General features: G+C 35.3%; 1 protein-coding gene across 1 annotated transcript; it reads right to left on the minus strand.

The window, feature by feature from the left end:
• Positions 1-536: 536 nt before the first annotated feature.
• LOC136837928 (variable charge X-linked protein 3B-like) lies at positions 537-1,364 on the minus strand. Its single transcript, XM_067102798.1, has one exon. It carries the CDS (start codon positions 1,362-1,364, stop codon positions 537-539), a length of 828 nt encoding a protein of 275 aa, XP_066958899.1.
• Between the last annotated feature and the right edge of the window lie 17,014 nt (positions 1,365-18,378).

Here is an 18,378-nt window from a genome sequence, read left to right on the forward strand (position 1 = left end):
AAAATGAGAGGATATTAACTCGCTAATACAAGAAATTGTAGTCTATAAAAGCATACTATGCAGTTGACATAATTCTAGAAAAAGTCTCTTCAAGAAAAAGATCCATTTGCTGTACCTCTCGAAGCAAAACTTTGCATAGCTTATAAATCAAATAGGAAAATTATTCATTGATGCGTCCGCGAGCGCTAATACTTTGGGTGAGAAACGTTAACTGACTGATGCTTGAGGAAATTAAGTTAATCTGTTCTTTGCCCCACCAAAGAGCCATCAGTGCAAGTGTTCTTAGGACTTTCTTGCAATATGCAAGTGTTCTCAGGACTTTCTTGCAATATGCAAGTGTTCTCAGGACTTTCTTGCAATATGCAAGTGTTCTCAGGACTTTCTTGCAATATGAAAGTGTTCTCAGGACTTTCTTGCAATAGGCAAGTGGTCTCAGGACTTTCTTTCATTATGCGAGTGTTTTCAAGACTTTCTTGCAATATGCAAGTGTTCTTAGGACTTCCTTGCAATATGCGAGTGTTTTCAGGACTTTCTTGCTATAGGCAAGTGTTCTCAGGATTTTCTTGCAACATACGAGTGTTTTCAGGACTTCCTTGCAATATACAAGTGTTCTCAGGACTTTCTTGCAATATACGAGTGTTCTCAGGACTTTCTTGCAATATACGAGTGTTCTCAGGACTTTTTTGCAATATGCAAGTGTTCTCAGGACTTTCTTGCAATAGGCAAGTGTTCTCAGGACTTTCTTGCAATATACGAGTGTTCTCAGGACTTTCTTGCAATATGTAAGTGTTCTCAGGACTTTCTTGCAATATACAAGTGTTCTCAGGACTTTCTTGCAATATACGAGTGTTCTCAGGACTTTCTTGCAATATGCAAGTGTTCTCAGGACTTTCTTGCAATATGCAAGTGTTCTCAGGACTTTCTTGCAATATACAAGTGTTCTCAGGACTTTCTTGCAATATACGAGTGTTCTCAGGACTTTCTTGCAATATACGAGTGTTCTCAGGACTTTCTTGCAATATTCGAGTGTTCTCAGGACTTTCTTGCAATATACGAGTGTTCTCAGGGCTTCCTTGCAATATGCAAGTGTTCTCAGGACATTCTTGCGATATACGAGTGTTCTCAAGACTTTCTTGCAACATACGAGTGTTCTCAGGACTTTCTTGCAATATGCAAGTGTTCTCAGGACTTTCTTGCGACATACGAGTGTTCGCATTGCTTTCTTGCAATATGCAAGTGTTCTCAAGACTGTCTTGCAAAATACGAGTGTTCTTAGGACTTCCTTGCAATATACGTGTTCTCAGGACTTTCTTGCAATATACAAGTGGTCTCAGGACTTTCTTGCAAAATACAAGTTTTCTCATTGCTTTCTTGCAATATGCAAGTGTTCTCAGAACTGTCTTGCAAAATACGAGTGTTCTCAGGACTTCCTTGCAATATACGTGTTCTCAGGACTTTCTTGCAATATGCAAGTGTTCTCAGGACTTTCTTGCAATATATGAGTGTTCTCAGGGCTTTCTTGCAATATACAAGTGTTCTCTGAACCACCTCCTACTGTACAATTCTGTGTGAAGCAATAATTTCGTTTTGGCGACAACGTCAATTGAATTATAAATCTTTCGTTAAATAAAAATTCATCATTCTGTCCAGAAAGCGTGTCCAGTTGAGCTATGAAAAACTGCACATGATTTTCGGGAATAGAATAATTCTGAAAAATTAGGCAATGAAAAACATCAAACTTTATATAGTATTATTTATGAATGTGATTTTTGCTGATATAGAAAAACTGATCGAAAATGTTGAAAAGGCGAGGAATGCCTTTAATTCTTGTTCTTGATTTATTTTGCAAAAAATTTTTGTGTTTTTTATTCCCCCTCCTCCTTCCCTTCCTTCCCTTCCCCTCCCCTCACCCTCCTCCTTCCCTTCTCCTCTCTCCTCCACCTTCCCTTCCTCTTCTCCTAACTTCCCCCACCTCCCCTCCCTCCCCCCTGCCCCAACCCATTTTTCCTCCTCCTCTATTTTCTCACTTCATTCCCCTTTCCTCCTTCTTCACTCTTTCCACCCCTACCCCATCTCCTTCCTCCCCCCTACTACCCGTAGACTGTTATTCAGAGTTTTCAAGGGCCTACCTATAAGCTGTTATTCAGAATTTTTCCGGGCAGCACTGGGTTGGTCAGCCAGTATATATACATACATACACATACATACATACATACATACATACATATATATATATATATATATATATATATATATATATATATATATATATATATATATATATATATATATATATATATATATATATATATATATATATATATAAAGTATATGATATGCGCGTATGTTTACGTAAAGATTTGCTCCTTTATATTAGCTACATATAATAAGAGAAAAAGACAGGAAAAAAAATAATAACTATAATTATAATCCAATTTCCAAACTTCATATTACATTTCTCTCTCTCTCTCTCTCTCTCTCTCTCTCTCTCTCTCTCTCTCTCTCTCTCTCTCTTAAGAAGTAACAAAGGCCGCTGAAACCGCTTTTGCTGCAGCCTCTGGCAGAGTAACAGTCCATTGTGACACGATGCGAGAGAGGCAACAGATAGTCTGGATTATCTAAAGCGCTTCTCGCAAGTGTGGAAAGTGCACAATGGTTCTCTTCTCTTTTCTTTGTTTTCAATAACCTTGGATAAGTACAACAAGTTTACATTTCATAATGTCTAAAACTTTTCCACGATGTGAGAAATGCTGCAATTGTTGTGCTTGCCGCTGCTATTATTAGATTTGATTTTCGCGCTTCTGGAAGCAGTTTCCTTCTCTTGCTTGTGGCACAGATTCATAGTTAGTTTAGGTGTCCGGTCTATTTTCCTGTCATGAAATATTTTTCATTTTCAGATTTGCCATTATTGGTATTTGTTTTCGTTTTCAAAAGATGGTAGCTATTTAAGCTTAAGTTATCAAATATCCCAGTTTGTATTGTAGAACTTAAGGGTTTTGAATATAGATTTGATAAATGTTATTAAATCTTTTTATGTCAGAAATATTATGCGGGAGTTCTATATCAGTTTTATAAATATACTTTTCTCTTTACATATCAGGTGTGCTGCCATACTAAGCCTTAGTTCAGGTAATTGAATAATCTTAGAATTATATGTAGAGTTCTTCAAAACACTACATATAAATTTGAGAAAATGCTGATAGAGGTTTACCCATTGCCATACGAGATTTGACTAATAATAAATACAGTCCACTTAATCAGTTCTTTAAGATTTTCCAGTACAGATTTAACAGATACTTTTGTAATATAACAAAAAACTTTAAGCTTACTAAACAGGAGTCGGGATTGATCGTGATGCCTTTAATTGCTTTTGTTTTCGTTAGGCCTACTGAATCCACAAACTGGGTCCCTGGGGTAGTTTCTAACACCGGCGATAATAATTTTGTAGGACTGTCTGAAGGGTAGAACGAGCCAAAGCCTGCAGAGATATTATAGGCATCAAAGGATTATATTCTTTTCGCATTTCACCTACGCTGGCTAAATTAATTCAACAAGTGAATCATTCAGTATCATGTACGTACTAACCACTATCACTCAATAAATCTTTCATTTTTTTGACAAGTTGCATTATCCATTATTACTAAAGCATTTGGTTTATCTGCTTAGTGATGAGGATAGTCTTATCACGCCTCAGTTCAGTGAAGAACTCTTAAAACGTTTCAGGAAATACAACTTACAAGGAAGTTTTAATGAATACTAAACGAACTCTTTGACAAGTCCTTCCGCTATCAGTCCTTCAGTCGTCTGTCTTATTTTCTCGACCTAAATCCTACCATGCACCTTCCTTACTATGAAAGGTAACATTACATTACTAAAATTTCATAAGTCATTATCAACTTTCATACATTAACCATTTTTTTAATGTCGCTGCAATTTTACAATGTTATCTGTTAACTTTATTTCCCATTATTTTTAGTATCTATTCCACCATTAGGCATACATTACAAAACCTGGTCAGCTACTCAGTCACTTTATCAGTGTCTTAACACATCATCTCGTGTGCAACACCATGAATTCCAGACGTCTTTTCATTAGCCTTGGACCTGACCTCAGATTGTTCAACACTACATCTTTTATACATCTCACATTCAAGAACTCAGCAAAATGCTCAATCCACTGATACATGCCTGCTTTCATTCCTAGAAAGTTTCTATTTACTTCCTTTTTTCTTGAGATTCAGTTGTCCAGTAATCTTTCTCCCTGTATTTACTTTCTTTTACAAGAAGTCATTTCTCATTTACTCCATGTACAACTTCTGCCCCTTACTTTTATTGCCTGTCTTCTTTACTCTGTTTCCTCTTACCTGCCCTATCCATTCTTATACACTTCTGTACACAATCTCTTCTGTAATTTATATTCATATCAAATATTTATTAAATAATCTTTTCTTTGTTCATCTCGTTTCCTCATTCCTTTTATTCCCTACCCCTGCCTCTTATGCTTATAAACACCCGCTGCTGAACCTACCTTCCCAAAAACATATCATCCACTCCTTCAGCCTCCTTGTCTTTAACCGTAGAATATTTTTCACCAATTTTCTTCTTTTACATTACTCTCCCTTCATTCCTATCCAACAAACTTGTTTTGATTGCTCTTAAATATTTAGAGATGCATTTCCATATATTACTCTCCATCTTGAACGTCTGTCTATTTGACCTCTAATGTAGCCAAATAAAGATCAGATATATCTATAGTTACATTCATCAACTTGCCCTTACATCTATCTTGTATAAACCATAATCTATCAAACTGTTTTCTGACCAGTTTCTCTTTCCCAAGAATAATTATGAAAATAATTCTTCTTTAGAAATCATGTGGTTCCAACATAGAGGCATGGGCGCCTTACAATGAAAGCATATAGACTGCTTTATTACCTATAATCGTGTTTCCTTATGATGGGATTGTCACTCACCAGCGCCAGTGAGTTACCAGTCAGAGGTCTTGGAATGCTTGCAGTGCCAAAAAAGCTGCCCACATCTTCAAGATATTTATGATCAGATGAAAATCGTCTCGAACTTGAAAATTATTAACAGGGAACTTTTTAATGAATGGAGTGCTATTATAACATACAAAAAATTAATGAGTGTCTTCCAGTAATCGAAGATGCTGTTTTTGGCTGAAGATGTAATTAAATGCTCGCTTGGATTATATGACTCCTGCGACAGTAAATTGTCTAAATCATTGCCATTTATATTTTCGTTACTTAACCACCTGTGTGCAACATGGCTTTGAAGGAATAAGCCAGTATTTTTGTCATGATATACATTATTGTCTGTACCTAGTGGCTGGTACTGACTTTCCTGAACACAACCGCTCAACTGAGATATTCAAGTCATATATTCTAGTATTACGACCAGGAGTGGCAAATCTTTTATGGAATTAAATATATGTAACTTAACAACAATAATGGGACATAAACATTTACAATGGGAGAGGTTAGTGCAAATGTAAGGTTTCTCCGTGAAGGGACTGTTGAAGACATAAGGAGAACAATAAAGTAGATGAGGAACAGGAAAGTACCTGGAGTTGATGCCGTGGTATGGTGGTGAAAGTTTGATTGATTGGTTCACCAGAGCATGTAAGGTATGTTTATATGAGGGGAAAGTTGCTAAGAAATGGGTAGTAAGGTTAATTCTTCCCTCTTATAAAGAAAGGATAATAGGGGAAACTGTAAGTACCTTGACTGGGAGAGTAACTGCTTTGAAATAAAAATTTGACTGAGGCCATCTTGTGTTATGTCTCCATAACCTTTAGATATCTCACTGTTTGAAACGAAGTGGTAGGTCAGAAAAGGCCAGTGGATGCAGTTAAACAATTATGGGATAAGAAAATGGAATAGGAATGGAGTGGAATGGCTGATATTTGCAGATGTTAAAATACTGACTTGGAATAGTAGCATGATATTATAGATATGAGTGAAAGAGCATACGCAATAAAAAAAACTGAGTCCAGATGTGAGCAACTGGTTGATTGGAGCCCTGGTCACACTCGGTTCACGAACAGCTCCCGACCGCCTGCAAACACAGGTCACTAAAAGGTCATTTGAGATTTCTGTTGATCTAAGACAGGTTGCTGAAGGTCCTAGACTTCCTTATGACTGATTTGGTCTCAAGGAGAAATTCGATGCTGCACCGAATTCCTCTTGGCGACAGTTTTAGTTGTACGGGGGTTGCTGGTGGTCGGTGAGTTATTTGTCATCAGTGGGTGACTGGTCTATCACCAGTCAGCAAGTAGTGGGTGATCACCTACTGGTTGGTCATCTGTAGTCAACTAATTTGTGACTGATGGCTGAGTGGCTGAAACTGGCCAACATCTTGCCCGGGCATTCGGAATTAGATACATCCACTGCTTTTTCCTAACCATTCGATAATAAATACACCAGTTTTGCACAAGATCTATTGGTGAAATGTAAGATGTTATTTCTATTTCTAATATTACCTCATTATTTTGATGACATTGTTTTCTCACCTGACTCTCGCCCTAATCCAAAGCCCTCACCATCCATTCCTTGCGACTCTGGGCACCTAGCAACTGATTGATGGGTGCTTAGTACTCGACTAACGGTGCATTATGATAAGGAGGTGAGCCACACAGTAGGTGGAGCAAGAAAGGTGACAGGATATGTATAAGAGATTATGATGAAGTTTGGAGTGTCTGTGGAATTGACGTTTAGAAAATATGAAGGTAATGTGGAACCAGTTATGTTTCGTGTAAGTGGAGTGTGATTTTGAAAGCAAATGAAAGAAAATTTAGGCTATAAAGATGAAATGTTTGCTTAAAATATGTGGCAAAGGACTGAATGGGTTAGAAGTGTGCAAAAATAGTAAAAAGTTTATCGTTAGTAAAAGGATGAATCGTCTTCTTTTAAAATGGCCTGGTCTTGCAGAAAATGGAAACATGGTGGACTGGTGAAAAGAACATGCAATTTAGAAGTCATGCTAACGGAGAGGAGAGGAAGACCTAGATAGAGCGAAAAAGGCTTAGGAAAGGAGAGGCTTCATTATGCACTATGCAAGAGGCTGTGTGTAAGATAGATTTGAAAGGCCTATAAAGCAATTACCTTAAAACTCAAAATACAGAAATTTTACCAAAAAATTATTCAAATATGGCCCAATGTAAATTAATGGGTGAAAACAAAAAGCAATCACATACTTAAAAGCGTCGTCATGTGGTGCTGGATTTGGCAGTATATGTCAGATAGGGTCGGTAAGAGTATATACACACTCTAGTCCCATATTACCATAATGGGCTCAATGTGATGCTAGTAGGCATCTAAGATATGGAGTGGGTAGTGATCGCTGTCTTTTATTTTCTCAGGAGATTCCCCTTATTAAGGAAAATGCTTGGTGTAAAAGAATTATATATATATATATATATATATATATATATATATATATATATATATATATATATATATATATATATATATATATATATATATATATATATATATCTAACTATTGTAAAATGGTATTCGTAGAAGTTATATCTCAAATCTTATAAACCAAACATATTTATATTATAAGCTACAGACCATTTTAGCTGTTGTGAAACCAATTTGCTTGCAGTCGATAATTTCCTTGTTTTTATTAAATTATCAATCGGATCCAATATATATATATATATATACAGTATATATATATATATATATATATATATATATATATATATATATATATATATATATATATATATATATATATATATATGGATCCGAATGATAATTTAACAAACAAGGAAATTATCGACTTCAAGCAAATTGACTTCACAACAGCTAAATGGTCTGTAACTCATAAATATGTTTGGTTTATAAGATTTGAAATATAACGTCTACGAATACCATTTTACATTAGTTAGATTAATTTTACATCACATCCTCTGCTCGAAAAATTCCACCAACACCATAGAAGGAATGGGAATCCTCTTATGCGCTGATTTGTTACATCAAATCGTCTGCCTTCATTCGTCGTTATTTCCTTTCCCTTTTCAGTTGAGCTTTTAGTTTGGCCTTCTTCCAGGCAGCCACAATGTCCAGAAAATGCTGCTGAATCCGGAATTAGAATCGCAATCCCTCAATATAGCATAACTTAACCGTGATGACCAACTTGTGTCATGATAACTGTTATGACTGGCTGACTGGAGTCAATCCGCTTATCTGGGAGACGCTCTGGCGTCACTGGAATTGAAACCTTTTCTTTTTTCTTTGGTGAAGACACTGGCTGGAATAACAAAGAATTTATTGCTGACATAAAGAAAGAGAAGCAGTATTACGGATGATTATAATTTCTTCCGGCCTGTAGACTTAAAACGGTACTTGAATCTACGGTTTTTGTACAAAAGGAAAAATAAAAATGTATAACCATTGGAGAATATTACTCTTCACACCGCATCTCTATATGTGCTAATAATTGCATTTTTCCTCATCTAGAAAATAAGAAAAAAGTTATAAGAGTTCATACAAAAACACGGACATACACTCACACATAAACACCCCCCCAACACACACACACACACACACACACACACACACACACACACACACACATATATATATATATATATATATATATATATATATATATATATATATATATATATATAAATATATAAATAAATAGTCCCTTCTGCGTCGGTTTATGAAATGGTTGTGGTTGTGAAAATGTCCTGCCTAGAGATTTACTCAGGACACCGCAGTTTCGATGAGATCACTGAGCTATCCTCTCTTTGCAAACACCTCCTCTTACGTGAAGCAGCTTCATTATGAAATAAAGTATGTAAAAATTACACATGGCCCATGTGATTATCGTTCACAAATGCCTTAATAAACTGCAATGAAAATGACGCCCTGCTGCAAAATGTATGATTTTCTTGCTATGACCAAAGCAATAGTATCTCTTGCTAAATATTTCAGCCACATCTGTTGGTAAGTTTTTCTTCTAGTTAATTCTGGTGTTATTATTAGCACAAGTTACTTTTTCCTGGTATTGTAAAATGTACTTAGATATGAAACGAAATCAAAAGATAAATGGGCGAAAGAGGAAAAGAATGCCTGTTGCAACAATGTATCCAAAATTCTATCATCTGAATGGAAATAAAGGTTAAAAAATCCTCATGCCAATTAAATGAGCATTTACCTGTGACAGTTGGCTGTCATATCTATGGCCTCATTTCGCTTTCCATTAACGTCCTTCTATTATGCAAAGGGGATGGTAACAATGAGTACTGATAGCCACCCGCGTTGTCGAACCACTAAAAGATGTTAATGGAAAATACTTGCTTTTAATCATCCAGAAAATTTGATCAGATTCCCCGATCATCAATAATTAATCGTGGTATATCCAGGTAGTGAATCAAGTTTAGGTTTTCCAATAATTCAGAGGATACAATGGATTTTGTAGTTCTTATTTGCTGTTTTAATATAATTTTTAGAATCAAATTCATAATTTGAAAAGAAGAAAACTAATAGGAAAAACATAAAAAAAATTTCGTAGGGCAAAAACAAAGCTTGCAAGCATAATACTTTAATAGGAAATGGAGAAAGCAGACAAAGTCACGTAAAAATATGATTCTTTGATACTAATTTAAGTTACTCAGTAGTCGTTTTTACGGGTTTCCTTTATCCCATGTAATAGATGCAATTATCTCAGGCTGATCATATTTTTGGGAGGTTAGTGTAACAAGATAAAATACTTCACTTATAAATAATTTTAGACTTTTCTATAACACAGCGGTCATTGCCATATTCATATTTCAAACTGGTAAATCTTGGACGTAGCTTCTGATTAGCAAAGCCTCCAAACACCTCAACAGAAGGATGAGCATTTCTCACACACTCGCGCTTCATGGATATAAAGGCTGGATTTCCCACACGTCTTTCACGGCATCTGTTAACAAGTCCTCTCTTCCGTCTTCCTCGTACTTCTTCCCTTGTTTACCAACCTGTCGTCGTTAATCTCTTCACACGACCAGATAATTCCTAAAATGTTCTGTAGCATTCTTCCACCTACGCAAACCTCTTTACCACTTCTCCATGTATCTTCATCCCTCATACTTTAAATTCTTACGCCACATGCATTGCAAAATCAAATTATTTTAATAGTTTTAATATTTTCCTTTCATTCACTTGTAACATCAACACTCCATTTCCATAATGGAGAGGTGGCTCAAAAACCATTTTGTCCATTCCCCCTTAGATTCCATTGGCACTTCAAATCTCTTTCCAATCTTCCACTAACACCCAGTTTCATTTCTTGCTTCACCTTTTCTGTGATTCACAACTCATCCTTCTTCCTACAATCATGCATCGTATGTGCTCCAGATACTTATAGGAATTAACCATTTTTATTGTATCATCGTCCATACTGAAATTCATTGCCCCATCTCCTCTGTTTCTCGTTACCCTAATAACATTATTGTTACTCACATTTACTCTTAAAATTCTCCTTCCGTATGTTCTGCAGTTTCTTTTCACTGTCCATTATCAATATTTTTTTACCTGCAGACACAAACCATTTCGGAATCCATTCACAGCTCATTTTCTTATTCCAAGATTGAAACCTACATATACTGTCTGATCTCTGACTTCAGCGCTGATCCAACAGTAAAGATATTGAACAGTCACGCAGCATAATACACTTTTGTCTCAGACCCAGTTTAACACCAGACCAGTTGCTCTCCTGACTGCGTACTCACTCTCCTGACTACATACCATAACAGAATCTCCACTCCATCATAAAATCATTTAATATTGTAAAAAGTTATTTTCTATACTATGTATTCTCCGTACCCTCTACATTGCCTATTGTAGATTCAATTTTAAACGTTTTCTAGGTCTTATGTGTAGCATACAGTATTTTCTCCTTATTTTCAAACTTTTCAAATAACTGTTTCGTAATAAACACGTAAACACACATCCTGTTCTTCTAAGCAAACATATGTCCCCTTATTTGTCTCTTTATCATCTGCCCTGCTTTGTCAATCAAATTTCTTGTTCGATATCTTGCCTTGTATAGCTAGTAATGCCCGTATAATGCTTTATTACCTTACCCTTACAAGTTCAACAATGTTTTTCTCACTCATTCCTTTGAAGTCTTGCAAACCCTCATCAAACACTCAATCACACAATCAACATCATACCACATACTCATATACTCTAGGTATTTCATGCCTTTATTTAAGAAGATTTACTTTTTCAAATACATTATACCATTACTTATGCTAAATCAATGTCTTTTGGTTACTTTTTCTGTTAATTGTTCTTAATACTCTGCTTACTTCAGGAGGAATGTTTGCAATGGCCTGTAAAAAAAAAAAATGCCACCAAGACATAACATGCAGTGAAGGAAAAGTGACAAGACTTCTTACCATTACATTACTGTGAACATTAGGAAGAAGAGTGAGTTAGCTGTTGAAAATCCGTGGCTAATAATATTATTTATTATTATAATTATTATTCTAAAGATAAACACCTTTTCATATGGGGGCCATTGACAAGAAATTTAATCTTCCAGAGAATATGGTGTTCATTTTAAAGATGATAATAGGAAATGCAGAAAGAAGAGATCAGTTATTAGATATTAAAAAGACAAATTAATAAATAAATAGATTAAATCATAAATGAATTAGTAAAATAGAAGATGAACTGTTTTAGAATGGTAATAGATTACATCTTCGCCTTTGAGCTTCTATTTGGACAACATCCCCAGGGGGACTGTTCCACAGTATAACGGTGTGACGAATAAAAGTCCTCCAGAAATGAGAAGTTGGACATCGTGGCCCACTTTGACTGCATACTGACGCTGCTGTTCAGAAAATCTGCTCGCTCTCGCCAGATAAAGGGGTCAGGGATCAGTTGTGAATGTGAAAGATCTCTGTTGAAATACAACTTATGAAAAATCGACAGACAAGCGACCATCCGTCGATGTTACAAGTCATAGCTGCTAGTGTTAGGCAACAGACACCTATCACCACGAACCGCTCGAAGATAGATGAATATCTGGCAGAAGCAGATACCCTAACCGGAGAACAGTATTCTAGTAAAGGAAGGACACAAGACCTAAAACAGGTTTAATAACACGGGGAAGGTAATCGTTAAGTAATATAACTGGCAGATCATACGACTGAAAAGGATAAGGTACAGGTGATCATAAACACAAAAACATTAAAAGTTAGGTTAAATTCACATAAAGAGAATTTTACGGAAACATTTTTCTACAAATATGGTACAAGACGTTGAAAACCGCTGATGATAAGAAAATGGAAAAAAATAAGTATATTTTTCTAGCTACCATATTTGAATTATTTATGAAAATGAATGAGTAAATTTTGAAAGTTAATAACAAACACTAAAAGCAATCCGCGGATAAACACAAGAAGGATATTATATAAAAATACACCAAAAGGTAAAGTAATAAAGAAATGAATGAAATGTGACCCCGGTTATTTATCAACGCCATTGTTTATGAAACTGGAAAACGAGAAGATGAGTGGAGAAAATGAGCTAAAAATATTCTACAGATCTTTTCATGGCCTCAGTAATCATGGAAGTTTTCCATCCTGTTTTTCGGTTCAGATCTTTGAGGAATAAAGAAGCGAGACAGCTGCTTGGCAAACAACTCCCGTAAAATCTCATGAATTCAACTTTAATTTCCTAAAGCTGATTCACTGTGCAAAGTTTAAGCGCCACAGAAGAACAAATCCATTATGAAGGAAAGGTTGTGCTTGGAAATACTTTGGTAGAACTACATATATTTTCTAGTATATTCCAAAGGCTTGTCTAATCTTTAAAGAAATCCTGCCTGACACATTACCTAGTGGTCAAAACAGAGGTAATGTAAATTTCAGTCGTTCCAAAATATACCTTTAGTCTTAATCATATATATATATATATATATATATATATATATATATATATATATATAAATATATATATATATATATATATATATATATATATATATATATATATATATATATATATATATATATATATATATATATATATATATATATATATATATATATATATATATATATATATATATATATATATATATATATATATATATATATATATATATATATATATATATATATATATATATATACACACATATATAGTAATAAGTTGTATAACTGGGTTGCGTAGGTGTCTCTCATTTGAGACTTCATCTACTTTAGGTCATACGTCGGGTTATAGCCCATAGTCCAGGCAAATTAGACGAAAAAGGCCCTTTTGGAGAAAAAAATCATAAGTTTTTATATTTGGCAGGAAGACTCTTCAAGGGTCATAGAACAAATATCTAAAGAGTTCCCCTCCATCAAGTGTGTGCTTCCCCTTTTTGGGGGGAAAACCCCCTTGGAGGGTACTTCTCCTCATATTTACCCTTTTTCTCAAAAACGGTGCATCGGACGGGTCAAAAGTTATATGGAGCAAAAAATAGAAAATTAAATTCTCCACAACTTTATTTCTATGTCTTTTAGCTCTAATTATTACAGATTTTGCACAAATGAGGTCAAAAGTCGTAGACTAATTTTTGCCGATATTAAAAAAAATGCATTCGGTCCTTACACTTTGCTTAATAACTTTGAAATTCATAATTTATCCTCAAAATATCATATAGATGACATTGTAGAGTAGAGATTCAGGTTTCATTTGGTATCCTTGTTTTGGTCTAAATATTAGAAGAAGGGGGAAGGGAATAACAAATATAAAACTGTAAATCCTGAGATGTCCATGCCTATATTGCTTTTATATCAAAAGCTTTTCTTGTAAATTGTTACTGAACAAGCTTGAAAATAACATTATACCATGCACATTTCTCTCTTCACTTGTGGTAAACAGGTTTGTGATTTCTTTCTTTTCAGAATAGAATGAGATTATTTTCAGAAATAATGGTAATGATATAGAGTTAAGTGAACACAACAAAATATTTACCATGGCTTCAAGAAATGAGATGTGTTTCTGTTGCCAAAAGACATTAAGTGAAGGTGAAACAGTGAAAGTGGAAGATGGTATACATAATTTGAGACGTGTCAGTAAAATTAGAAATGACGGACATTTTGAAATGCTAAAGGAAGTGAACACTATTCAAGTGCATAAAATATGTAGGCGTGAGTACATAAAAGAGAAAAATATTGCCAGAGATGAAAAAGAAAAGAGAAAGGTTGCAAGAAACAAAGCAAACCATGAGATCAGAAGAAAAATTTGATTTCAGAACCAAGTGCTTTTTCTGTAGTGATATATGTGATACTGCAATTGAAAAGAAAAAAGAATGTGAGCAGACGCAGAAAAATTTGGGAAGTTAGAGTTCTGCATCTGAAAAAGAAAATTTCAGACTTTGCTAAAGAAAGAAAAGATGAACTAGGTGGCAAAGTATTCAAACGAGTTAACAGTGTCCTGTGTCTTGTTGCTGAAGAAGCCCGTTATCATGAAGTTTGCTATTCAAACTTTTTTTACCAACGCATCATCATCTTTAAAAAGAGGACGTCCAAAAGATGAGCATATTGACTGTGCTTTTGAAAAACTATGTAGCTACATTGAGGAATCAGAAGAATGCCAATTCACTTTACATGACTTAATGAAAAATCTTGAAGAAAATATGCCAGAAAGTTCATCTGTAACTGAAAAACATTGAAAAATAGGTTAATGGACACATATGAAGAAAGAGTAATGTTCTTTCAAATGAAGAAAAGATCAACATTAGTTTGTTTCCGTGGCTCTGGACTAAAACTTACCAATACCTGGTACACAGAGAGAGAAAAAGTGAGAAAGATGAAAGATTAAGAATCGTAAACCTGCAGCAACTATAATCCGTGAGGATATCAGAACAAATCCTTACAATACCACAGATTATCCAGATGTCACTGAATTTATGAAAAATGCAGATGATGATGTGCCTGAAACATTACATGCCTTCTTAGAACTAGTTGTTCAAAAAGAAAAAAAATGATAGGGGAAAATTACAAAAGAAGTGTACAGCAATTGCACATGCAATAATTTCTGCAACACGTCCCCGATCATTTTTGTCCTGCCTATTGCTTGGTTTGGCAGGATATTTATCTCGGAAAACTGGCTCTAGAACCATTGTTAACACAGTATCAAACTTTGGATTTTGCTCTGCCTATAGTGATGTCTCACTGTTTGAGTCATCGGCTGCAATTTCTTGGAAACCAGATGTGGAAGGAGATTCATTTTGTCAGTATGTTTTTGATAATGCAGACTTCAACATTCAAACCTTGTCTGGCAAAGGAACATTTCATTCAATGGGTGGAATAAAGTGCATAACTCCATCAAGAACTGCAAAAACTCAGGAAATAAATAAATTGAGAAGTATCCATCCTCAAATGAGATTGCTGCAGCTGGAAACATTAAAATAAGAAAGTTTGAGGGCAAACAAAAACAAGGTTTGAATGCCTTAGAACTGGAAAATGTGTGTAACAGGGAAGATGTACATTATGTTTCAACCCCAGCACCAAAGGATGTTTTGTGGATGTATGGAAAATTTCTCCAAATCCCTTCCTTCCCATCATGGCAAGGTTTCATGGAGGGTATAACCTAAGCTCATTCTTATGAGCAGTCAAAAATTCTTGCACTGCCTTTCATAAGCCTACCACCAACTGAGTACAATACGGTGCTAAGTGCTTTAAACTATGCTGCTGAGGAAACAAAAAAAAAAAAAAAAAAAGCAAGTGATATGAACTTTTGACCAGCCACTCTACATCAAAGCCAAGGATATAGTTTCCTCCAATCCAAATGGTGAACTTAGCAATATAATTGTAAGGCTGGGAGGATTTCATCTCCTTATGTCGTATCTTGGGTCCATTGGATACATCATGGATGGTAGTGGGATTTCAGAACTATGGTCCACTGTTTATGGTTCTTCATCGGTACCACACATGTTGTCAGGACATGCATATGCTCGAGCTATTAGAGCTCACATGCTGACATACTGTGCATTGGCGAAACTCATGCTTCAAGAACTTACTATTGATGATAACGACAGACAGCATGTAGAACAACTTCTTTCATCATTCAAGACTCATCCTCCATCATTTCATCGTTATAAAGCAAAGCGTAAGGACAAAATGATTTTTTTTTAATATTGGCGAAAATGAGTCGACTACTTTCGACCTCATTTCCGCAAAAACCGTAATATTTAGAGCTAAAAGACATAGAAAAGAAGTTGTGGAGAATTTAATTTTCTATTTTTTTGCTCCATATACCTTTGACCCATCCGATGCACCGTTTTTGAGAAAAAAGGGTAAATATGAGGAGAAGTACCCTCCAATGGGGGTTTTCCCCCAAAAAAAGGGGGAAGCACACACTTGATGGAGGGGAACTCTTTAGATCTTTGTTCTATGACCCTTGAAGAGTCTTCCTGCCAAATATAAAAAACTTATGATTTTTTTCCCCTAAAACTGCTAATTTGCCTGGACTACCAGGTGACAACCTAGTTTGAGAATTTAACCTATAAAAGGGCTACAGGTTGTTGAAGGCAACTATGATCTTCCAATGTTAATATTACATATTTATATTCAATATTAAAGACTGAAATTATTTATTCGGTCATACAGGAATGCAGAGGTGGGCGATAGAGAAAAGACAAGTTGTTTATGTAGAAATAATACTGGATGTTATATACAATAGCTTGAGCTTTACCCCATATCCCGGTAGTGCGTTTGACAATCCAACAGTATAAATATAAAATTGGACTGGATCTAATTCACTTCCATAGGGCACCCTTCTTATTGGATTTCAATTTGTACACAAAGGTAGTCTTACAAATACTCAAAGGCTTATTTAGTAATGCCATAGTGACATATATTATGTCTAATCAGACCTGACGTGGCACTTCTTTCATAAAAAACGTCGAACTCCCCAAGATTCTTCTGGCCTAAAGCATCTCAGCCTTGATCAGGAGTTGAAAGTCTCTAGGGAATGCATTCTCAGAGGTGTAGCTTCACAATGGGAAGCGTATTTGACCCTAATAAATGGGGTTTCCTATCAGGTTCCATTTAGAGGGAATCATAGTCTGTTGCTACATGTAGTGTTTCTTGTTTTTTACTGTTTGTAACCAGTCTTGCCTCTACAGGAAACTTGTTTATATCTACCCGATCCTCTTACCAGGTTATTTGCTTCTATGTAAAAACGCATTCCTTCTTGAAGCAACTTGCTCTCACTATCAGTTTTTTCACCTTTTGATTCATTTGGTTTCGGACCAGCAGCTGGCCACAATCACTCTCTCCTGTTTGAATGACCCAAGCACACTTTCTTCCATGTTCGATGTCATTTTTAACCCTCTGGCTTCATCTGAAAACTGAAATTTTTTTGATAAGCTCACTCAGATCCTGAAAGCAGAGAAAGTCAGCAGTTCTTTTCTCTGGTCTGATACTGATCGTTCTGAAGATTAACTGGAAAGAATGATTCAAATACTGGCCTTCTTTAGTGGCTGCCACCAAGAAGCTATGGCATGTAGAGTCCCTTTCTTCAGTACAAAACTTTTTTCTCCCTCTTTTCAGAGATCCCATGCTCACCCTTTTTTTTCTCTTTATTAATATTACTGCTACTATTATTGCTATTACTACTATAAAAAAAATCATATAAAAATGCAAAACGTTGCCACATATTGTCAGGTTTTTAGTTAAACCTTTCCCTCTTCTTGGAGGATGCTTTGCAAGTGAGAAAAGAAGAGATTTGTTTCCTTGCAGATTCCTACATGGACTGAGATGAAACATTTAACATGGGTTTCTCCTTATTCAGGCATTAACTGGCTTCGAAAATTTCTTCCTAATTTGGCTTGACGATTTAAACCTACTAGGAGTCAAGATAAGATAACCATAAATTCCAACAAGCAAAGTTCTTCCGTGTAGTCTCAGAACTATTACAAAACATAAAAAGAATAGAAACTTCTGTGTCAGTACTTTCACATATATGAACATAAGTATTTAAGAGAGAAATGTTGCAATTTACAAGGAAGGAGGACAATATATTTAATATCCGTTGTACAGCAGAGTTGTAGGGACAAGTTTGTGCTCTGGTATCACGGACCTTGAGAAGAAATTTATCCAGTGATGGCTATGTTCTGTGTGTGTGTATTTTTTTTAAGGGAAATCAAAGCAAGCGTAACTAATTAGCTATGCCAGTAAATTTGGTCGTATCACATATTTGCATTCGGTGATAATTTTAAAAGAGGCAGTGCAAGAAAAACAGTGGAAATAACGTATGTAACGAGGTTTTGCAAAAGCTAAAAACAGTATAAGGATTTCAACGGCTATTTTTTTTATTATAAACACTAAATTAGACACTAACTTGAGACT

This window comes from Macrobrachium rosenbergii, unplaced genomic scaffold (assembly GCF_040412425.1).
Source record: "Macrobrachium rosenbergii isolate ZJJX-2024 unplaced genomic scaffold, ASM4041242v1 13895, whole genome shotgun sequence".
Classification (NCBI taxonomy): Eukaryota; Metazoa; Arthropoda; class Malacostraca; order Decapoda; family Palaemonidae; genus Macrobrachium; species Macrobrachium rosenbergii.